The sequence below is a fragment of the Pecten maximus genome, chromosome 14 (genome assembly GCF_902652985.1).
Source record: "Pecten maximus chromosome 14, xPecMax1.1, whole genome shotgun sequence".
Classification (NCBI taxonomy): domain Eukaryota; kingdom Metazoa; phylum Mollusca; class Bivalvia; order Pectinida; family Pectinidae; genus Pecten; species Pecten maximus.
This window is the reverse complement of record NC_047028.1, coordinates 3,106,860-3,131,794: the sequence shown is the minus strand read 5'-3', so window position 1 is coordinate 3,131,794 and position 24,935 is coordinate 3,106,860. Positions and strand designations below refer to the sequence as shown.

General features: G+C 37.4%; 1 protein-coding gene across 4 annotated transcripts in view; it reads left to right on the top strand.

Moving 5' to 3' along the window:
- LOC117342208 (thrombospondin-2-like) overlaps nt 1–24,935 on the top strand; it is a 98,231-nt gene that overhangs the window by 67,433 nt on the left and 5,863 nt on the right. For 2 of the 4 annotated variants that reach the window (XM_033904259.1, XM_033904262.1), the window contains 4 exons: nt 16,722–16,781; nt 20,569–20,745; nt 21,214–21,384; nt 23,139–23,303. In XM_033904259.1, coding sequence (XP_033760150.1) covers nt 16,736–16,781; nt 20,569–20,745; nt 21,214–21,384; nt 23,139–23,303 — 559 coding nt within the window. In that variant the 5' untranslated portion in view covers nt 16,722–16,735. Of the gene's footprint in view, nt 1–11,323; nt 11,696–16,721; nt 16,782–20,568; nt 20,746–21,213; nt 21,385–23,138; nt 23,304–24,935 lie in introns of those variants that run through there. The other 2 variants (XM_033904261.1, XM_033904263.1) reach the window with 2 other exon arrangements.

The window sequence follows — 24,935 nt, the reverse complement described above, 5'->3', positions numbered from 1 at the left end:
ATGAGTGTATTGCTGCACAACTTTATCGAGGCTCGAGTAGCGTTTGACATGTACAGTTGATTTTGCGTTCACTTTCAAAATCATAATGGAAGGAACCTGAGTTTTGTGATTATTGAAGTTGTTAAAATATACTTTATTGAAATGTTTACATCCAGCTATCTTAAAGATTTGAACCATATTTAAATGCTCAATTGACTCATGTTTAAAAAAAAAAGCGAAAAAAAGATGAAATAAAAATAAGAAATAAAAATAAATAAATAAGTAAATGTATCAAAAATAAAGATTCCAATACAAAATATCACGGAAAGAATCAATAATGACAGAAAATATGGACAAACATCATCTGTGTAGTACATTGTAGCGAATGACCGATGGAGTTTCCGTTATTTTGACCTTACTAAATGCTGTAACTGACCCTGTGACCGACTGACCACGGTGATGTGACAATATCAGGTAGTACCTCGTGTATACGGCCTTATACCCAGTATCGGTAGGATCCCGAGTTTGAATCCTATTTGTGTGTTAATGTTTGTGTTATATCACGGGATCCCCCGGATACACGGGGGAAGGAAGGGTTGTATAATAACAAATACACATGCGAGGGAGGTATATACACCAGACCACAATCAATGACTATTATACACACAAGACACCTTGCTGTGGTATATTTGCCTGTATCTAATTATTCCGTTCGTCAGACGTGATTTGATGTTCGTTATTTCACCACGAGTCATGCCAATACTGATTACAGTACAACCCTTATCGCCAACACATCATGGCTTCCCTGTTCTCACGACGTTCTAGATCTAATAGTGAGGAAGTCTCATTCTCCTTTCACCACATCAATTTAGCAGCATATTTACATATTCAGACAGTCCCGTTTGCATATTCAAATATCGATATATCGAAGCAGTCTGATGTTCTTATATCAAAATCAAGGGAGTCACAAATATCACGCCAAATTCGTCCTCATATCACGACCGACTGTCACATAATCATCATCCTCATATCACGACTGTCACGGAATTATCGTACTCATATCATGGCTGTCACGGAATCATCATCCTCATATCACGACTGTCACGGAATCATCATCCTCATATCACGGCTGTCACGGAATCATCATCCTCATATCACGACTCACGGAATTATCGTCCTCATATCACGGCTGTCACGGAATTATCGTCCTCATATCACGTCTGTCACGGAATTATCATCCTCATATCACGACTGTCACGGAATTATCGTCCTCATATCACGTCTGTCAAGGAATTATCGTCCTCATATCACGGCTGTCACGGAATTATCATCCTCATATCACGGCTGTCACGGAATTATCGTCCTCATATCACGTCTGTCACGGAATCATCATCCTCATATCACGGCTGTCACGGAATCATCATCCTCATATCACGGCTGTCACGGAATTATTGTTCACATATTACGGCTGTCACGGAATTATTGTCCTCATATCACGGCTGTCACGGAATTATCGTCCTCATATCACAACTGTCACGGAATTATTGTCCTCATATCACGGCTGTCACGGAATTATCATCCTCATATCACGGCTGTCAAGGAATTATTGTCCTCATATCACGTCTGTCAAGGACATCTTATGTCAAGAAAGCCTCGATGTCGTATTTGATATGAAACAGAAACCTTGTATATAATATAATTTAACATTACAATATTTTTGTTTGAAAGCCGTTCTCTGTACTTGGCAGTAGTGGTAGTAAATGACAATAGTAATTGATCGGGGCACGCCTCGAGGTTTTGTTCCTTACCTCCCGTGTAACAACTATTTCACCCTTTATTACATTATATTCCTCTCCACATAAACTGTTTTACGAAGTTAATGTCTCTAGCTAGAGACTGTATACATTAGTATAGGATATGGGAGCATTATTGCAGGTATGAACGAGCTCATTGTTTCATGTAAAAATGGGGTATAACAAAACCTTCCATGTTGTATATGTAGTAGAAAAAAAGATATATAAATTAGCCATGCTGTGTGCCAGAATGCACCACTATCGCCTGGAAACAGTTATAACTCCATTTGTTATCTGTAACTGCTTAACTGATACCATTCCTTCTATTACAACTCACTTCTCGCTAAAGTCGAGATTATGCGAGACATCAGCAATTAAAATGTTACTTTGCATGTTAAACCAACAAATGTGTCATTTCCGACCAATGAATATGCGTCCCTACACTAAACAGCAGTGCTCAAGGGCCGAAAACATTGCATTCCATTAATATTGTCAAGATAAATATCAGCGTGACTTCAAGACGAGGCTCATCAACGAATTTAAATCGTCGGAGATGATTAAGATTACAGTTAATTGGAAAACGCAATTCTTTGTCCTGAAGTTCTGAGGTATGATGGCGTCTATTACTGCTAGAAAATCTGGGTATATCGCATGATGATTTACTTCATCATTGAACAAAACCTTAAAGTATCAATGCATATTTAAAACATCTTTATAATATAAAGAAGTCCAATCTAGTACATTGTATTACACAAAAAGATCACGACACTTTTTAAATGTTTGTTGATATTTGACATTCTCTTGTGTTGTATCAGAATTTCTTGTTTCAAGAAATAGATCTTTGTGATAGTAGTTGGTACGTGTACAATAGAAATATTATGAAACCTTGCCAAAATCGTTACCATGACGTTTCCCTGGAGATGAGACAATTTCAATATATATCAATTTTGTTACAAAAACATGAGATTTATAGGCTATCGAAATGTCGGTTGGTTTTAAATGTGATCCCAGAGATTTCTTTATTTATCAATACCATGAGAAATTTAACATTACGCGTTTACTAATTGCTCCTTATATCAATAATTTTAACCGTGACAGATTGAAAATGAAATAATATATAAGTAAACATACGGGATACCTTTATCAATATTTGTTTCGTTAAGGTTGTAATTGCAATTCCAGCCGGACCATTGATATTTCGTGAGATATTTCTTTTGGATTTGGTACATGATATGTATAGAAACAAAATGTAGGCAAATATTGTTGTCAATGTACCTGGTCAATAAATGTCTTAATATCAGAAATTATCGTCAATGTACCTGGTCAGTTAATCTATCAATATGAGGTATTATCGTCAATGTACCTGGTCAATTAATTTATCAATAAGAGATATTATCGTGTATGTACCTGATCACTTAACGTCTCAATTTGAGATATTATCGTCAATGTACCTGTTCAATTAATGTCTCGATATGAGGTGTTTCGTCAATGTACCTGGTCGTTACATGTCTCAATTTGAGATATTATCGTCAATGTACATGTACCTGGTTAATTAATTTATCAATATAAGATGTTATCGTCAATGTACATGTACCTGGTCAATTAATTTATCAATAAGAGATATCGTGTATGTACCTGATCAATAAATGTCTCAATATGAGGTATTTCGTCAATTAACTCTTTATAGTAACGAAATCACCAATCTACATATATTGTGTAATACGCTTCACCACTTTGTTGTATAATCAATGAACAACTCCTCTCTCTTTTGTTTGTGACATTGACCGGCTTGTGAATAATCGGAGTCATCGTGCAAATCCATTTGTGAAACATTCGACTTTGAACTACTGATATTAAGCGAGTTACACAGTACCGAGAATGCAGATTGCTTTTAGGGTTTAACCTTTAATAGCAGTGATTGCAAAACCCAAATTATTTCGATTTCATCTAACACCTTCTGTTAGCCAAGGCTAAGCTCTCTTCACTTTTACAGATATTTTCTAATGAAAGCGTAATTCAATGATCGAATTTGCTGAAATTGCCTTCGTCTATAATTGCCGCAAATCTCGCAATTCAAATTGAAATTTACAGCAATTTTAAGGCAGAGATTACTTCTGGATCCTCTGGTTTGTTAACGTCTACACAAATGGATTTTAATGTGGTTTTAAATTAAAGTTTTCGATCGTGATTTTTCAAAAGATTTATTTACATTATTTTTACATTAGATTTGCTTTTCTCATTTGCATTAAAGTACGTGGAATTCTTGCTAATCATAGTTTTTGTTTGAAAAATTAGCGAAACATCTCCTAAATATAGCGGTTTCCTATTGGAACCGTTTAGTGATTGCTGATTGAACCTAAAACCCTGCCACGTTCCCAATATAAAGTTTTGATTGATCCAAGCAAACAGCTCGTGAACTAACACTGACTGTAAGAGAAAGATTATGTTCCTTCACGGCAGAATAATTTGGTAGCAGTGTAATTCCACGGCGTTGTAATTCTTAGCTGTTCTAGCTTAGGAGTGTATGGGTGACAATTCCCCTTACGGCAGTGCATCTTAATTGTCACGAAGGAATGGGCGCGGAATCAGAAATGAAATTTACAGCAATTTACAAACAGTGTTTATTTTTGTTCTTGGTGCGATGGAGTTATTTGTCATCCGGAGAATTCCCTCAGGCGGATTTGGATTTCAGGATTACGATGACTATTTCGATAGTGAATGGAGTTTTAATTGTCACCAGAAGGATGATTTCTGCCTAATGATATAAGTCATTTGGGATTTATCAATCAAAAAGACATCGTGTATTACATTGTTCATATATAGCCGTACACAGCCACACGTGATGGGTCTAACTTTTATATAGGGTCAGGGACACATCCTTATTTAAGCAGGACAATTGCTAACATTAACACAGTCACATTCTTGTCGTAACACAGTTACGTTCGTGTCGTAACACAGTCACGCTCGTGTCGTAACACAGTCACGCTCGTGTCGTAACACAGTCACACTCGTGTCGTAACACAGTCACACTCGTGTCGTAACACAGTCACACTCGTGTCGTAACACAGTCACACTCGTGCCGTAACACAGTCACACTCGTGTCGTAACACAGTTACGTTCGTGTCGTAACACAGTCACACTCGTGTCGTAACACAGTCACCCTCGTGTCGTAACACAGTCACGCTCGTGTCGTAACACAGTCACACTCGTGTCGTAACACAGTCACACTCGTGTCGTAATACAGTCACACTCGTGTCGTAACACAGTCACACTCGTGTCGTAACACAGTCACACTCGTGTCGTAACACAGTCACGCTCGTGTCGTAACACAGTCACACTCGTGTCGTAACACAGTCACGCTCGTGTCGTAACACAGTCACACTCGTGTCGTAACACAGTCACGCTCGTGTCGTAACACAGTCACACTCGTGTCGTAACACAGTCACACTCGTGTCGTAACACCGTCACACTCGTGTCGTAACACCGTCACACTCGTGCCGTAACACAGTCACGCTCGTGTCGTAACACAGTCACACTCGTGTCGTAACACAGTCACGCTCGTGTCGTAACACAGTCACCCTCGTGTCGTAACACAGTCACGCTCGTGTCGTAACACAGTTGCGTTCGTGTCGTAACACAGTCACGTTCGTGTCGTAACACAGTTACGTTCGTGTCGTAACACAGTCACGCTCGTGTCGTAACACAGTCACACTCGTGTCGTAACACAGTCACGCTCGTGTCGTAACACAGTTACGTTCGTGTCGTAACACAGTCACACTCGTGTCGTAACACAGTTACGTTCGTGTCGTAACACAGTTACGTTCGTGTCGTAACACAGTCACGCTCGTGTCGTAACACAGTCACGCTCGTGTCGTAACACAGTCACGCTCGTGTCGTAACACAGTCACGTTCGTGTCGTAACACAGTCACGCTCGTGTCGTAACACAGTCACACTCGTGTCGTAACACAGTCACACTCGTGTCGTAATACAGTCACACTCGTGTCGTAACACAGTCACACTCGTGTCGTAACACAGTCACACTCGTGTCGTAACACAGTCACGCTCGTGTCGTAACACAGTCACGCTCGTGTCGTAACACAGTCACACTCGTGTCGTAACACAGTCACGCTCGTGTCGTAACACAGTCACACTCGTGTCGTAACACAGTCACACTCGTGTCGTAACACCGTCACACTCGTGTCGTAACACAGTCACACTCGTGCCGTAACACAGTCACGCTCGTGTCGTAACACAGTCACACTCGTGTCGTAACACAGTCACGCTCGTGTCGTCACACAGTCACCCTCGTGTCGTAACACAGTCACGCTCGTGTCGTAACACAGTTACGTTCGTGTCGTAACACAGTCACGCTCGTGTCGTAACACAGTTACGTTCGTGTCGTAACACAGTCACGCTCGTGTCGTAACACAGTCACACTCGTGTCGTAACACAGTCACGCTCGTGTCGTAACACAGTCACGCTCGTGTCGTAACACAGTCACACTCGTGTCGTAACACAGTTACGTTCGTGTCGTAACACAGTCACACTCGTGTCGTAACACAGTTACGTTCGTGTCGTAACACAGTTACGTTCGTGTCGTAACACAGTCACGCTCGTGTCGTAACACAGTCACACTCGTGCCGTAACACATTTACACTTGTGTCGCAATGGCATTGCACACAATAATTAAACGGAATACGACACGACGAAGGAAAGCATTGACCGATCGCCATGAAGACATTTCCTTTGTTGCTTTTTCCTCACCTTGTTTTGTCGTTTCTCTGTTGTCACAGACCGATAGCCTCTGGCTACATCTTATATACGCTCATAGCGTTCACCGGGGGAACCTCTTACGAGCTGTACTCGAACGTAGGTCTGACGTTCGATTGGATTATTTTTGGGAAGATAGCATTTTATGAGTGTTTCATATCCTATTAAATTACGTCTCTTTTGATTTTGTTCTCCGCGTCTTAAGATTAACTGTTAAATATCTTCATTGGTATTCGGTGAAGTTTGGAGCTGTCTCTGGTTATCGACATCCATCGACACAAAAATGAAGGAATCTTCTTTGATGAAGATAAACAAACATATCGTATAAAATGGTTTGATAGCAATTGACTGCACTCATAAGTGTTCTCCAGACCATTTCGTTGTTTGAAGATAGTAGTTCATTGAATAATGCTTACGTTAAACAATATATGCTCGAAATACAAATTTAAACGCGATGATTGTTTAAAAGAGCCGAAAATAAAGAGTGACAAAAGCCTTAAACTTTCAATATAGTACTACTGCTGAATACGTAATCGCAAGGATCATGTATGCAATTACCTATAAAAGTTACTAGCAATTGCGAAATAGTTACATAAACATCAATATCGCTCGGAAACTACGTGATGTTTACGACATTGTCAATACAAAAACCTTGTGGAACATCCCTGAGGGTCGCTCGTACACTACGGATCTCCGTATTCAATTGCTTGATTCGCGAAAAAAAAAACAAAAAACAAACAAACACAAAAAAAAAGACTCGATTGTGATCTTCTGATGTTCTCTACTTTTCTTCCTAATCTTTATCTTGACTCTGTTCCACTTTTGACTGTGGAGCGTTAACTTCGCGGTTGATGTCGCCATTGCCTTGTCATACCGAAATAATCAAAATGACACGTGAGGATCCCTAGTAGATGGGCAGCACTTAGAGAGAGACAAACAGACTGGTCCATTCTGATGTCAGTATAAAGGACGGAGAGAAATGGCTTGTCGGTGTGCCTGCGACATGACATTTTAATTGAGATGGAATTATAAGATTGGTTATAAGTAGGTTCTATTACAGAAGTGTGATAGGACGTTAAAGCGTACCAATCAGTCGACAACACGACACAGTATAGGTAGTGTGTGGACAGTTTGTCCGTACTCTATTAATTCAATATCATGATCATTATCGGTATATTTTATCATTTTTTTTTGGACAAAATGGGAATATTGTTAAAAAACAACCAGACTTTGATTTAGCAGACCTTATGACGTGTTCATATGTACTGTTGTACTAAAACAAATTTGAAAGAAACGTCATTGATTTCTTATTTTGGTATTTAACAAAAATCTCTCTGCTGTTAATTAAAGCGACATTGATTTAAGAGTCATCTTTATAGGAGAATAATGTTTAATTTCAAACACGAATAAATATCTAAAACTTTGCACAAAAATTAGTCATGTAACATACCAAAATGTTTGTTTGGACATGTAGTTTCTTAAAATCACCAATAAATTGCTGTAGATGCTAACAGATGTTTTCTTTCTATAAAGTTACTTTGTGGTAAGATGTATCATGAAATAATTCTAAGCTGTCATGCTCACAAGTATCTATTACACAGGGTAGGAGCATTTGTTTGGCTAGATTTGTCTCTATGTACGTATCAACACTCCGATTTCTTTTTGACCGTGAAATGCAAATGACGGCTGTAAACGATATTACAAAAAATATTGCACAAAGGGAGACATTCTTTTAGTATACACTGTATTTGCTCCAATATCATACTTTTAAGACATCTGATGGTGGTGAGAAGGACATTTTTAAGACAAATTGTTATTGTTGTTTGGTGAGTTTGGGATCTTTTTTTTTAGAAATATGCATATTTTATCCCAAACTCAAGAGTTGATTATTTTTGTTTCTAAAAGCAGTCTTCTTACCATATCTAGAGTCTAGTGTCTAATAGGAGCATTTTTGATGTTAAACCCCCCCCCCCGTATGTGCCATGTTTGAGTGATATCATTCACAACCACCATTCGCATTTCAAGGTCAAAACAAAAACAGTGTTTATACATATTATAAAGTCAAATCTTGTCAAACTAATGCTCCTATTTTGTGCTTAAGACTCTTGCAAAACGACATGGCTAGTTTGTGCAGTATATGCGATACTAATGAGCTGATTACGTCTCCATGGAACATGCTTTTTGTGGTATGTTTTGTTGAAATTTACAAACAGCTTAAGTTACATGACAATAGCGAGTACCACGATTTGCCATGCTACATACTAAATGTTCATCATGTTACTTCTGTTAAATTGTACCATACATGTAGTAGGAATTTATAGACTTGTAAAATATCACTGTTTTCACTGGATTTGCGGTTTAGATGTCCCTTAACAAAGCTGCAGTTCGAAACAAGGCAATAGTCTTCAGAAACAGCTTAGGAACTACCAGTTTTAAGAGAACCAGTGGTTTTATAGAATACAAATATCACATAATGGTTTATGGCGACGTTTCATGGTTATGCATACTTGATTTTACAGGGGAAAGTAGAAAGTGCGAAAGCAAATACTTCAACACGCAAGCTTTTGAGTTAAGGGTCTGAAGCACGCAGACCTGTAACACTTAGCACAAGTACCTTTGAACTAAGAGTTCTAGCAACCCATATTGTGATGCTTGTTTTGACTTTGCAGTGTGTTATTCAGTATTCCATAATATGGGTTATTAAGTATAAACCAGTTAATTCATGTGGTAATATGATAATAGAAACAGGATCGAGGACATATTACATGATATGGATGAATCAAACTATGAACAATAATACAAATATTTACATAGAGATTCATTTAATTGTCGTCTAGAATAAGAGTAGATATTGCGTTATCTCTTAACATTTAAACCATGAAAATGTATTCTAGTGTAGATAAGTTCCGCTATGGCAGGTTTTTTTTTTGAAGATTATGCTTTAGCGAACGAATTTCGAATGTAAGAATCAGAAAAATCTGCGATGACATGTACTACAAGCAATGCCATAGATATTATACGTAATGTATGCCAGTACTAAAATTTTGACGGGTGAAAGTGTGAATTAGTGATCATTGATATTAACATTAGCAGGAACACATTATGAAATAAACATTTTACTGGAAATCTGGAAATCATTCAAATTTTGCAAGTATTATTTTTTTACGACCTGAAAGACGTATTCACTACAATATATAATTACGATGATTGGTCATATTTATGATAGTTGTTTCTTATATACTATTCACTCGACCTAGTGCTGCTCTGCACTCAGTATACAAAAGTGTAATTCTAACTCAAATTAGATAACAATAAATAAATGCAAAATATGAACGAAATACTAGCCAAGACGTTGAATATAATAAACAGGACTTTATAACATTTGTTACTGTTGAGGGCCAACACGATCCAGATGTCACCAATAAACATATTTTATCGTACAGAATAACGAGAGTAGAAAGGAACAGTAGAGTAACCATAGGGGTCCTGCTTCACTCTTTGATGTTAATCAGAAAGAGTTTTAACACGAGTACCACTAATTGTGGTGTAGGCTATCAACGATGCTGACGTAGATAAAACGGTACACCAGAAGTATATACCATACCTACAGTATGATACTGCGAACATTCCTGTGATGTACCAGGCCAGTTAAAGCGGCTATGTACCAAGATATTAAAGTCGTAAGTAGGTCGATCCAGGCCGCACCTACAACCAATATTTGATACAATACACTGATGGGATATTATAGATAATGTTACATACATGAATACTGAAGGAGAACAAACGTGTGTGTAATAATGTTTTTAAGGAATAGGAAAAGAGGTGACTAACGGAGACTCCGAAAAGTCTTTGGGTTTTCGTGTGGTCCGTTTTTCTCCTCCTCCCTTCTCTTTTTCTCTTTCTCTCTGTCTGTCTGTGTCTCTTTCTCTGTCTGTCTGTGTTTCTTTCTCTCTGTCTGTCTGTGTTTCTTTCTTTCTGTCTGTCTGTCTGTGTCTCTTTCTCTCTGTCTGTCTGTCTGTGTCTCTTTCTCTCTGTCTGTTTGTCTGTCTTTCTCTCTGTCTGTCTGTGTCTCTTTCTCTCTGTCTGTCTGTGTCTCTTTCTCTCTGTCTAGCTGTCTCTCTGTGTCTCTTTCTCTCTGTCTGTCTAGCTGTCTGTCTGTGTTTCTTTCTCTCTGTCTGTCTGTCTGTCTGTGTCTCTTTCTCTCTGTCTGTCTGTCTGTGTCTCTTTCTCTCTGTCTGTTTGTCTGTCTTTCTCTCTGTCTGTCTGTCTGTGTCTCTTTCTCTCTGTCTGTCTGTCTGTCTGTCTGTGTCTCTTTCTCTCTGTCTAGCTGTCTCTCTGTGTACATGTCTCTGTATCTGTCTGTGTCTCTCTGTCTCGCATTATTTGGGAGGTATCGTATGTTGGTGTAATTAGTCTCAAGTAAGGCAGTAGTCATATTTTTATCACACTAATTGGACAATACAGCGTTACATGTGTAAGTTGAAAGTGGTTAAGAGGGAAATGGTAAGTTTACATTAATTCCACCTACATATGCTTTAGTATTATTGCGGTACGTTGTATCCCAAGTGGTCGGCTGTCTATACAACCTTAGCAGGACGAGAGAGCCCGTCCCTGACGTTTTTATTGCTGCATCGTTGTTCTTCTTCTGAGAAAATCTACGACATCGGGACAGGAACAGTTTCACGCAGCTCCACTAATTGAGATGCCGTTACATATACCATTCTGTGATATGCAGGCTGCAGCACGACGCAGGAGAATTTCGCCTTCCCCTCTATCCTTATGCACATGGTATATGTGTCTTTAGAGCACTAGTGGGATTACGTTGTGTTTACATGTTTCTATGACCTTGTGTTAGGTGTCAAAGAAAGCTGGGACCCAGTCTGTTATTGTTGGTGATACTGGTAGACTGGCAATCCATGGTGGACACACGTGCATAATCTATCATTCGGATGCTCGTTTAATACATTTTAGGGATTACGTGTAGCATTACCGTAAGGGATGTCTCCTGAGGTTTTGGGAAACCGTGCACTCAGGTGAACGTGATAATGTGATACAATGTATTTGGCGTCACGTGCGTTTGGGATTTACACACATGTGGACACCGACGAAGCCAGGTATTGCTGTGAATTTTATTTCTCGGACAACTATAAAGGTTAGTTGGCTCAATATAATACACAACCTGCTGTTAAAAGAAAACATTTTCTAATGCCCAAGCTCGCGTGTCTGCTTCTCTCTATTTAGATCTTTACATTTTTATATAAAATGTTTGTCATATATCAGTTTCTAATATCCGTTCACATTGGGAGCTTAATTTATAGGTACCTAATTACAGGATTTGGTGACGACGTTTTCGCATCTTGTACACATCATTTACGAGCTAAACGAATATTGTCAATGTTTGCATGATCAATGCAGTTGTCAACTGGTTTTCTAACGCACGCGATATGGCATCATAACCAAGGTAAAGCGGATTTATATTGAATAAGGCAACAAAAAGTTTACTGACAAATCAGAGCATTATTTATTGAGGGAATATAACAAAAGGCAAGATAAGACCTTCTGCCAAATAAGTATTACTTTTGTATAGATTTGGAATGTGCAACATGCTTTCCTATAAAACAGTCCAGATAAATAGTCATGAGTGAGATTGAAGGTGTACGTATTTTGATGTTATGAGTAGGTTAGTAGGGGATGTCCCGAATAACATAGTATTGCTGATATATTTCTCTTATAAATACTAAATTATGCACCACTGACTCCATTCCGTCTTTGCCAAAGCACAGGACAGATTCTATAACCAAGCTACAATCAGATATGCCGTCTGAAATCAGGGAAAAGTAATTTCCTGTTTATGAATTCTATTTTACGTATGTTTGCATGTTAGATTGCAATTGGATTACAACTTACATACATATATAAGAGGATTCGTAGTCGAAGATTAAATAAGGCTAAACCACGACAAATGTATACTCGTTGAGATCGATATTTACAGGGATATAGAGAAATTCCGACATGATCAATGTAATGTAAGCTTTAAGACATGTCACAGTGAAATATCCACGCCGAACACGGTTCTGATACGAAAACATCATTTTTTTTTGGATATGGTTGTATTGTAATTATATATATCTATAGATTTTGTATATACATCTCATTCCTGATATGATGTGTGTAGAAATTTAGGCGTGTAAGATGTTTTCAGGCTTTTCTAAAACCGGCACAACTTGAAATAAATGAAACCATGCTTAGAGCATGTGTTAGCAAGAGGGACACCTACCGTGTATTGGTATCGATTTTGTCTGATTTATATGGCGGGCCAGTGACAATAAACGCCAAATAGAGACGAGACAGGCCAGAGTCATTGAAAAATGCCATGGTGGCTTTCAAATAACATTTCATATGGAAACTGAGAAAAAGTCTGACACTTTTATTGTTTTACTTAATCAGAATATCTTAGTGAAATGACATTGATGGCGGCAGCTAAAACAAATTCGTTTCAGCATTACTCTAGTAACTTACAATAGGGGTACACATTGCATCATTAGCGGTAGTTAAGACATTTAACCTGATGACTTGTAAGATTACTATCACTGTATTTTTGTAAACTTTATTTATTACATTTTTACCAGTGAAATATCAAAAATTATTCATTCTATAAAAGTGATATTTTTCACTAGTGAAAAATATCACTTTTGCTGATTTGACCAATCAAATTAATGATTAGAAAATACCAAAATAATTGACCAATCAGAAAGCCCGAATAATATGTCAGCACCTGGACAGGGGGAACTACTTTTTTTATGCAAACTTTTGCTGTAGGCTTAGTTAGCATACGGGGTAGGTTTTTCTTTGACAAAAAAGTAATAAACATAATATCTAACAGTGTCTTCAGTAATACCAAATATATTTCACGAGTGTGGCTAATATTTTGATATTTTTCACGAGTGCGCAGCACGAGTGAAAAATATCAAAATATTAGCCCCACTCGTGAAATATATTTGGTATTACTGAAGACACTGTTAGATACCCTCTATTTATTTTACAACAACTGCAAAATGCACTGTATACTATCGGTGGGGAATACTATTCGATACTAATTAACTATCTAATATTGTGACAACTTCCCCTTGAAACCACTTTCTATAATTCATGACACCACGTCATTCCTTACTCGGAACCCATTTTTCACAGTTATATATCATTCGAATTTACCGCATTTTTAAAATAAGGGATATTCTAGAGTAACTGTTGAATTTGTATTGACTTAAACGGCCAAAATCTGTGTCCAAATCTAAAGTTATTTCCTCTGACATACGAAATCCACGATAAAACAATAATAACATAGACTATAAACTATTTACAGTAAATCCACGAAGGCTGGACGATTTCTTTTTTACAGCTGGTGATGTCTTTTGCGGGTTATCTACCGGAGTGGGCTATCAGATTTATTTTACGTCAATGTATCAAAATGTGTTTTTATACGTTATTTGTTTCCTGGTTTACACACAATTTGTTTTTGTTTTTGTTTTGTTTAACGTCCTATTAACAGCCAGGGTCATTTAAGGACGTGCCAGGTTTTACACACAAATGCCAGATTTAACATATAATACACACCAAAAGAATGCAATCAGTGTACACAGCTTGTGGCCGTACACTTTTATAAAACTGCAACATTCCTTTGGTTCACGAATATAGATTAAATGTATACATTTGTACATGTATATGAATTTAACTGTCGTATAAATCGCAGGATTTCCCGGTGCACGTGTTAGTCGACATTAATCTTACAAACTGCCTGATTTTACTTCCCACGGACTATACCCCGGTACAGGTAATACTCAGGAAATCACGGTATACAGTTACCTAATATCGGAATGGGACGAGCGTATATTGTATTATATCACAGTTTCATAGTTTCACCACGGGCCTGAGCCAGTATTAAGTTTTCCATTAGAAATAGCTGGATATTCAACAAACATGTAAGCCATTAAGACAATTTGTTTTTAATTAAGCACAGACTTTGAAGTCAATGATAGTGTTATCATAGATATAATATGTAGCTTAATAATAATATTATGTACAAAAGTGTCCCTATGTTACAGCAACATAGCCGTCTCAGAGCGGTTCAAGGAATTATATCCGAAGATGTCGGTCCCTAATTAACCAGCCGTGGTCTTTATCAATTCCCAAGACATTTTTTTTGCAGTGCCCTATCACGTTATGAAGTAAATTATTTTGTTCAATAATACAACACAGTGCCCGTGCATCGAATCAAACTAGCGACCTTTCGGTCACGAACCCTGCGTTTTCATATTACAAAGGTACATCGTTCTACATACATATCAAATACAGTTAAATGAGTATCGTAATAGGGACCGGAGGTAGTCAAATATGTTTGATCTTTACGTCGAGGACAGATCAAAGCTTTTAAAGAGGATATTCCACCTATGTTTCTCGTATCAGACAATGTGCTGGTAATTGGAGAACCGGCAAATGAGTAAAATATTGTCTGGGCCTGGTGTTGTGATATTCCATGGACGGAACAGTTGCAAACACAATGCACACAGCTAGCCTACAACACACACGCAAACCGTCCATACTTGGAAGTATCAGAATGTCATAAAGTTCAAAACGCCAAGTACAAGCATTATACATTGTATCGATAGATGGGGATGCAGAGAAATCGTTGAAAACAAACTTCAATAAAGCTTGTTTATGATTTCATTGTCATGTTACTCAGGTGCGCACCTGAGATAGTACTCGAGTCCCATTAGCGACAGTTTTGGATTAAAAGACATTTTCGTTGAACATGTGGTAAAGCTACAATATATGTATATTGTAATGTATTTCTCTCGGTACAACTACGACAGGAAATTCAAATCTATATCTTCGGATCACTAACACATAGTGTATATGATACATTGTGCTAATAAATAGATATATAACTTGGAAACACATATATTGTTATGTAGATATATAACAATTGTGATTTAAATGTTCACAGTAATCTAATTTTGTGATATTCTTTTAGTTGATGCAGGAAGTATGGGGTTTCTTTCCAGTATTTTCCTGATCCCATATACAATATTTTGACGGTCGATACATTTAGATCTAATATAAGTGTAATGATTGGGAAAAAGAAGACAAAACGTGACTGAAATGTCTATTACTGTAGATAGGCTTTCAAATAAGATATATGTTAAAATGGAAATGAAACGTAAACTTTATATGTCTACTGCAATGAGAAATGACCATGATGGACAACTATGGCTTTATTCTGACGATAGCAATTTCAGTTTAGTCCTATTGGGTAATATATTCTCAATAAGATCATATGTTATCATAACGAAGCACTGCAGGGCTCTTAAAACCGTTCAGACTTTGACCGTAGAATAACGTGTTTTTTGTTTTCAATTTTCTTTACTATTGAAACAAGAAAAAAAGTCTATGAGATAGTGTCGATCTCTTACGATAGGCTTTATACATCCATATTCTCTGCTTGTTTGTGCAGTAACTTGGATGACACATTAAACATGACCAAGTATTTTTGAGTTGGTATCTCATATTCTCACAGAAACAAATTATTTTCCAGTTTTTCACATCAAACAACCGTTATACCGACATTCCATTTATCACAACAAATTTTCGTGATACCAAAATTCCAATTTATCACCTAAATCTTCTGTTATATCGACATTTAAGTTGAACACAAAGTTATCTGGATGACCCATCGCCTTAACACTTTTGTCCACTTTTAGATGGTGCAGTAACACTGTGTTTTGATTTTTTTTAGATACATGACTAGTGATGAATGTTACCTTGTGACGTAACACTGTGTTTTGTTACTATTTTTCAGATACATGACGAATGATGAATGTTACCTTATGACGTAACACTGTGTTTTGTTACTATTTTTCAGATACATGACGAATGATGAATGTTACCTTGTGACGTAACACTGTGTTTTGTGACTATTTTTCAGATACATGACGAATGATGAATGTTACCTTGTGACGTAACACTAGTACTGTGTTTTGTTATATTTTCAGATACATGACGAATGATGAATGTTACCTTGTGACGTAACACTAGTACTATGTGTTGTTAATTTTCAGATACATGATTAGTGATGCATGTTACCTTGTGAAGTAACACTGTGTTTTGTTACTATTTTTCAGATACATGACGAGTGATGAATGTTAGCTGCCTACTACTTATCCTAGTCACACTATATGAAGGTAAGTACGAACAAAAAAGACCCACATATGTAAACGGTCATCAGTTTCAAACTCAAAATGTCTAAACGGAGCCTTCACACTTACTCAAAATCGAAGAAAAAAATAAGCAAAATATTAACAGAGTTTAAATGTAGAAAATAATCCGTTTGTTAGTTTGGTGTAATCCCGTGTAGGACGTTTCTTGGCGATGTTTTGCTTTAATATTGTAAGGTAGTAAAAGGACAAATAACCGGTTATCAGTTATAATTAATTAGGAGTAATTACCGCTGTGAATGTTGTTATTTTGTTAACGCCGCAAAAAAGATATGTAATATTCAGGAACAGAAAAGCTTAATATCAACATAAAAACATTGTGTACATAGCTTATGTGTTTTAATGGTGACGGACCCGACAAAATGATAGCTGGGTTATTTTAACATCGACTGCTTCCACAGGATTTCACTGCAATACGATGTAATTGAGTATTGTGACGTCAGGAATAATGCTGCTTATAAGTATTTGTTTGTTCTAATTGTTCAAAGAGGGAAAACAGGGACTGACAAGATGCACGTGACGACTAATAGAATCTGACATGGGTCAGTTCCGTGGACAGCAATATCTCGAATGTAAGAGTAAGGATGGCCAGCTAAACTCTTACACTAGGGTTGAGATGAGATGTCCCCGTCCACGAGACTGACACATGCTTGATAATGTTTCTCACATAAAATGTACTTACAAATAACAAATCGATCTAATTAGTCAGCCAAAAACTAACAACCCCTGGATTGAGAAGGATGGATGCCCATAACTGCAATTGCATGACGGCATGGAAACAATTGATCATCGACGTCACATCGACAATTCATTATGGCGTCATAGCGTGTAAGAGTTGTCTTTGCGAATCTCCTTTGAGATAAAGATTAGTCAGGACAGCCTGGACAGCGATATCTACAACTTTGCCGGTGTGATATTTGCTTATCTCAACCTAAGGTTGAGACAAGAAGCTACACATGCTCTTTGCACGCTCTCTTCAATTATATGACGTCGCGTCAAACATATAATGACGTCACGGCAACAATATAATGGCGTCACGTTGTTAGTTGATCACGTCATGTCAACTTTTTTATTGCATTTATGTGTCGTCAATTTAAGATACATATGAGGGTATACAGGGGAAGAGAAAAACAATCAATTCACCGCCATGAAAGTCAGACAGGGGAATCTCATCCTCGGCAAGCCTCGTGTTTGGCAACGTAAGAATCCTCCCCTTGGGGTTGGGATTCCCCTGTCTCGCCCAAAAGGGGATGAACGAAACGGGAACACCATGTAAGGCATGCTAAAATGAAATAATACTCCCCTACATTGAGGGTGTGAAGAAAACAAGAGCCTCAGTGTAGACAACCAAGAATACAAACCCTCGGATTTCTCTGTCACGTCTTCAATGTAGGAGATGATTATTCGCTAAGTGCAGGAGAAATCACACATCAGGTTGGTACGCGAGAGAGATCATCATTCAGTGCGGTGTCAGAGAGACATCACACTCCCCAGGGGATATCACACGAGACAGAAATCACATCCTCAGGAGTGACAGAGAATCACATCCTCAGGGGTGACAGAGAAATCACATCCTCAGGAGTGACAGAGAAATCACACCCTCAGGAGTGACAGCGAAATCACATCCTCAGGGGAGACAGAGAAATCACATCCTCAGGAGTGACAGATATCACATTCTCAGGAGTGACAGAGAAATCAAACCCTCAGGTGTGACAGAGAAACTACGTCCTCAGGAGTGACAGAGAAATGAATAATGGGCAAGAACTATTGCTCAAGCGGGCACGCCACTTGACAACGGGACTGGTGTTGTGTTCAGGCCAGTTAACCACGGACAATAAGTGTTTGTAATGAAATAATCGTAAACCACATGGTCCTTCAATTTCGTATCGTAAGGAAACACATGCATCTTGTTAGCCACATCTATTAGACGATATTCATTTTCTCTCGAGATAAAACATGGCTACGATATCTTCTTAATTATATCATGGTAGAGGCATATTTGACGTAATAGAACAAGACAGCAATATTTGATAAGAATCTTCGATAAAATGGAAGTATCTACGTCACGAAGGAGACATGCTGGCTGTATTCAATCATCAAACAACGGTGATATGGACAAATAGGTATTGGCTTTGGAAACCACAACATCTCCAGGCTAAAGGACCAATACAACATTCCCAAGTGTCCCTGAGCATATAGCATGATTCGAGTTGGGATCAATGTTTTTTTTTGTGCGACAAAATATCTAAAAACCAACTTGCTCTTTGATATCTTCATTTCGGGAATGACATGTAGTTGGATTGTTCAAATAATTTCATTAAATGTGGAATAACTAATTTCGCCCAGTCATGTACCATGTTAATAATTCAGACGTTCTATGCAATTCAGTACACGAGGTTTAGCAGAAGCCTGACCGTACTGATCATTTTGTTATATTATTTCTGGTATATGTCGTATCGAGTCTAGAGGATTATTTAAACGTTCGGCCGGAACATGGACGCCTGTTTTTATTATACGGTAGAAAGTTCGACATGATCGTACCTCACCAGAATGTAGTTGACGTTATCGCTTCCATTCTTTCCATGTTGAGATATTTAGGCATTGAACTGCTTTCTGTTGGAAGTTATGGGCTGATGAATGCCAACTGGACAACTAGCACTACACAATGCTTATATATTTACATTTGATAACAATTTTTAAAGAATGTATCCAGGAATTGCGCTCCTGCGACGAATAAACAAATAAGTATCGTCAGAGACGGAACAGCCTTTTCAACAGCCATCTTTCGTTATCGCCGACGTGACAATTATGGCGTCACACTTATAATGATGTCATAATAAAGGTTTGGAAGTTATGGACTCGTTACCTTCAAGTGAGGTTGGTATAAATATATACATGTAGTGGGGCTGCAGTGTATTAAGGAATGGAATTCACTTTTTCAACATTCATGAGGTCATAAAAAACATTGGCTTCTGGACATATGTCATGAAAGCCAATGTTGTTATGACCTCAGGAATGTTAAAGAATTAATTTTCATTCCTTATATTAATATTATGATTATTTTTGATTTTTTCTGTTAAAGCACCCGATGATAATTTTTTTAAATGCATTTTTTAATGTTTTGACCTGGGAGTGACGTCGGAGAGAGAACGATCATTTTCGCGGAAAGTGTGAGACAGTTCTTCGCACGGTCTTAGCAACCGTCATATTAACAACACAAAGGCAATGTAATTCCATCTACAATACTTATTCTGTGAGATTTCTGGAGTGATTTTTATGTTTTGAACATTTAGGACCGTAGCAATATCGGATTTTTGTTAATATTACATTGATCGAGTTTATTTAAAGGAATACGAGAAGAAAAAATCCGACGGCGAAGAGTACTCTCCGTGGTAACGCGGTCCCCGATATTACTACACACTGTGATGAGGTTAATGCTGTTAGGAAAAATGAATTTAATTTTCGCCAGTGCTTTCAAGCATACTGAATGTAAATTTAATGTAAATATAAAATCGTGGCCTGGATTAAGATTTTCATCACCAGTCTCGTTGATGAAGCCAGTAATATGACCACAGGTGGACCTCGTGTCATCGATTGCTGAATTTGAGTCTGAATTAACGTCTGACAGAAATACATAAACAGTCCGTCTATAATTTGTCGAAATCATTTGACAATACCCATACCAAGCAACTGAAAAAGCTTAACGTTCACCCAAGGTAGAGCAACGAAGTACTACGGATAATTTACATTTCAGTTTCAGACGCTGTTGTCTTCGGTGGATGGGGAGACTGGGGTGAATGGTCTGAGTGTTCAGTTACTTGTGGATACGGGACTATCAAGCGGAGCAAGGTCTGGCTAAAGGAGGACGGAACCGTCTTCAACTATACCTACATATCATTTGATGAGTGCTGGACTAAGACGCCGTGCCCAAGTGAGTTAAACATGACGAACCTCTCACATTAGCTGGATACGTGATGGCCTGAGGACTTGAATACTGGACCTATGATAGTTTATACCAGCAAAGTGAAATCGTTATATAATCTGATTTTCATAGTGGTATTGGTCATAATTGTGCCCTTAATTTCTAACAAGGAAAACACGTTCCTTTGTATTATATGTTGTTTTGATAACATACTTCCCGGCTGTTTCTTGATATAAGATTTCAATAGTTATCTTAATTTTAAATTGTTGACCATTACTAGTATCTCATTGATTGTCAATTTCTCTTATTTTATTCAAAGTACTTACTACTTACTGCCTCTCACATGTTGTTTTGTTTTGTTTTGAGTTATTGAACAGTTTTAGAGTCCGGGATATATTATCCATACTAAACATTGCTGGGTTTTTTTCATGCTTTATTCAAATAATTTCATGCGCTGATCAACTCAATGTGTTATAGTAAACGGTGCCTGGAGTGGATGGACAGCTTGGAGTCCATGTACAGTGATGTGTGGAAACGGAACTCGAGCTCGAACGAGGCTATGCAATTCTCCGGAGCCAATTAACTTTGGAGAACCCTGCGATGGGGATCCTTTAGAAGAGTTTGGCTGTAACGAACAGGCATGTCCAGGTTTGTACATTTTGTCACATAAGCACGCCCTATTTCATACAGCTAGACTTCATCAACTCCATATAACCAAAGTACTTCAGTGGTAGCGACATCTACACATCAACAACAAGACGAATCCATTTCCTACAGGAAGATATACAATGTTTTTTTTTAATAGCACAAAAACAAATCCTTGTCAAATACAGGTAATTTGTCATTAATCCTGGTCAAATACAGGTAATTTGTCATTAATCCTGGTCAAATACAGATAATGCGTCCCGAAATCTAGATCAAATACAGGTAATGTGTCCTGTACATTTAGGATAAAAAAGGTAATTTGTCCTGTAATCTAGGTCAAATACAAGTAATGTGTCCTGTAAATCTAGGTCAAATACAAGTAATGTGTCCTGTAAATCTAGGTCAAATACAGGTGATGGATTTAGTAAATCTCGGTTAAATACAGGTAGTGTCACGCTTTCAAATTGCGAATCGGGCTGGTAACAATAGGATCATTCGTGAAATCATAGAGCATGTCTTACACCACATCGCACAAGGAAATAAACGACTCCCTAACTAATTTGGTCATGATGTCGACAATGACTGTTGTTAAGGTTCAAATTGAGATTCAGATGACAACGAAATTACAAAGAACTAAAGGAAACGTAACTATTGCTTCTATATACGAAAAACCATCCCCTGATATTCTAAGGACGACTAAATCACTGTTTTGTTATTATATCAGCGAAAATCGCCTATGGCCATGTTCTCACTCCTTTATTTTGCAATTCCTCCTGCTAAATTTGAAAGATCAATTAATTTCCATTGCTATCTATCGATCCGCATCAGCCATGCGTCTGTACTCGCCAAGGTCTGGTATCACTATGTATGGTTACTTCCATGACATCGTGTCTGTGAATTGTTTGTCCACGTTAATCTAGTCGTGAAGATGGTTTTATCAAGTGGCAATCAAAGTGAACTATACATTCAAAAAGTTACAACATATAATCCTATTCTATTATTGATAGATAAAAAATATCCTCTTTAAATTCTACATGGTAAGTTAGCAAAGCCTATAGTGGTCTGGCATGGCTGTGAGGCAATGCTATAATCTCTGTGTGTGTGAGTATAATAAACAGGTATTACAGTGTCTAAGGCGATAACAGTAAACTCAGCCACCAGAATAGTCTAGGAGCCGCAGGCAAACAGCAATCACATTTCTGAAACACGAAATATCAGACGAAATAATCGAAAAGATTAATTAGGCATCCATCTTCCTTCTTACACCCAAAGGCACGCAATATAATGTGATTTCTATAACAATTATGCACGTCTATTAAAATGGCGGAAGCCATCTATTTCCTGATTTGCAAATCTCAACTTCTACAGCAGCTGCCTTTAGAATGTTTTCGGATTTTCTTTCGGATTTTCAGCTTGTTAATACCCGAAGCAATTTAAGTGCTAAGCTGCCGTCCTATCTTTCATTTTGACATGTAATAAGGATATCCTGTCCGTCAATAGTCACCATCTTTTAAGAAATTGTGATTTTGGGAACAAATCAATGTATGCCTCATAACACAGATATCTTTGATCCTGAAATATCAATATTTCAGTTTTGTAATGTAGAACCTTTTTCTACATGTGTATGATTGTTTCAGGAAATAATTACAATATCATATCACAGTATTAATATTTGTTTGTATATTTCCTCCTAATATTTATATCTAAAATCACGATTATCATTCAAGCGAATAGTGAATTATTTAAATATCTTACAGATTTGCCGCTAAACTTCAACATGGATGTATGCAACAAGACAACATTTGTGTGTCACAACGAGTTACAGTGTGTAGAGGATTCACGGCATTGTGATGGGGACCTAGACTGCCATGACGGAAGTGACGAAAAGGACTGCTACCTATACCTCAGTATGAATAGTAATGGTTAGCTATCTAGTCAGGACGTCTCATTATCATCATCATGTTCTTAATCCTTCCGAAAAGTTTAATTATTCGTTCAAACTAAAAAAAAAACCAAACAAACAAAAAATACAAATGGGAAAACAAACAATCCATATGCGAGCAAAAACACAAAAATATAATAACGACGGTATGGTACAATATAGGTTCTGACTTAACTAGATCCCAGTAAACAGAAATAGATAATTGTTGGTCATGGAGTAATAACAACAGTACAGACAAGTCAAATTGTCGAATCAAGACACAAGTAAGTTACAGACGATCACAAACACACATAGAACTTGAAACAGTTACATAAGTTTAGTAGACAAACAACGAAAGATATTGTAATGTTACTTTCTAAACCTTTTGTCAGGCTATGTGTGTATGTGATCGTTTGACTTGTGTCTGATAAAGGGGCAGATTGCCTCGTAAATTCGACAATTTACTTGTCTATACTGTCGTTATTACTACATAACCAATTATATGTATATAATTAAGGGTACACACCTCAGCACATCTCTGTTATCTTTGACTATAATTAGATTGATCGATTTAATGGTGTATATCAAAACATCTCGTCATTTCTGGTTATATCTATCAATGATATACCAAATGCAAAAGTACATGTATTAAAGAGTTACCTTAAAGTCATAAGATCCTCTATGCTGTATATGATACGCAGTTTTCACAAAAAAAAGATTTTTAGGTTAAATGAACGAATAAAGATACCCTACTATAATCTATTTCCACTGTCATTATCGTAATTAGCATTGCCAATAGATTATAACCGACTGAAAATCGAAGTTAATTAATAATGCATCCACGATATCTCAGAAGCCAAAGAACTGACCTAAATAACTAGCTTAACATGCATGGATTCAACCGTGAAGGTAACCACGTGTGTGACACAAACATATGCTTTACGCAAATATGACCAGTTTTTGTCATTAAACAATAAATATTTTCACTGGATTGTTCGAAACATGAAATTGTCTGCTAAAATTGACAAAAAATATTGAAAATACCGGCATAATAACGAAACAATATTCAAACTCAATCTACGACACACGCCACACAATCTATGTCAAATCCTGGTATAGGTACATGTACATGTATGCATGTACGGTATTCGCCGGAACATCTAGGTTCGCAAGTGTAACTATTGGGTCAGTTCGAGCTCTTGTTGGCAGAGTTTCATTTGCCAATTCATCATACCGTAGATAATGACATACCGATAGATAACAGACACAATTTACATTTCCCTCCTCTTATTTTTGAAGTACATGTAATATTAAATTTCAGGCCTTTTCATCACACATATAGTAATATTAATTAATTAATCTGTGTTTTTGTATATTTTCAAACTCAAACTAGACACACAACAAAATGTAGTATCGCGGAGTTATCTCTCCCTTGTTGTGAACGTTAGTATTGTTTTGAACTAGGTATAACTGGTATTGTGTGGTTGAGTATACATTTACATTATTCCCTCATTATTATCACTTGAGATTTATTCCTGTCATTGTAATTTCCCTGTCATTTTCCAAACCCTGTGTCAGGCTTAAGGTATATCTTTTTGTAACTACTGCTATTTCCCTTCTCCTTCACCGAATT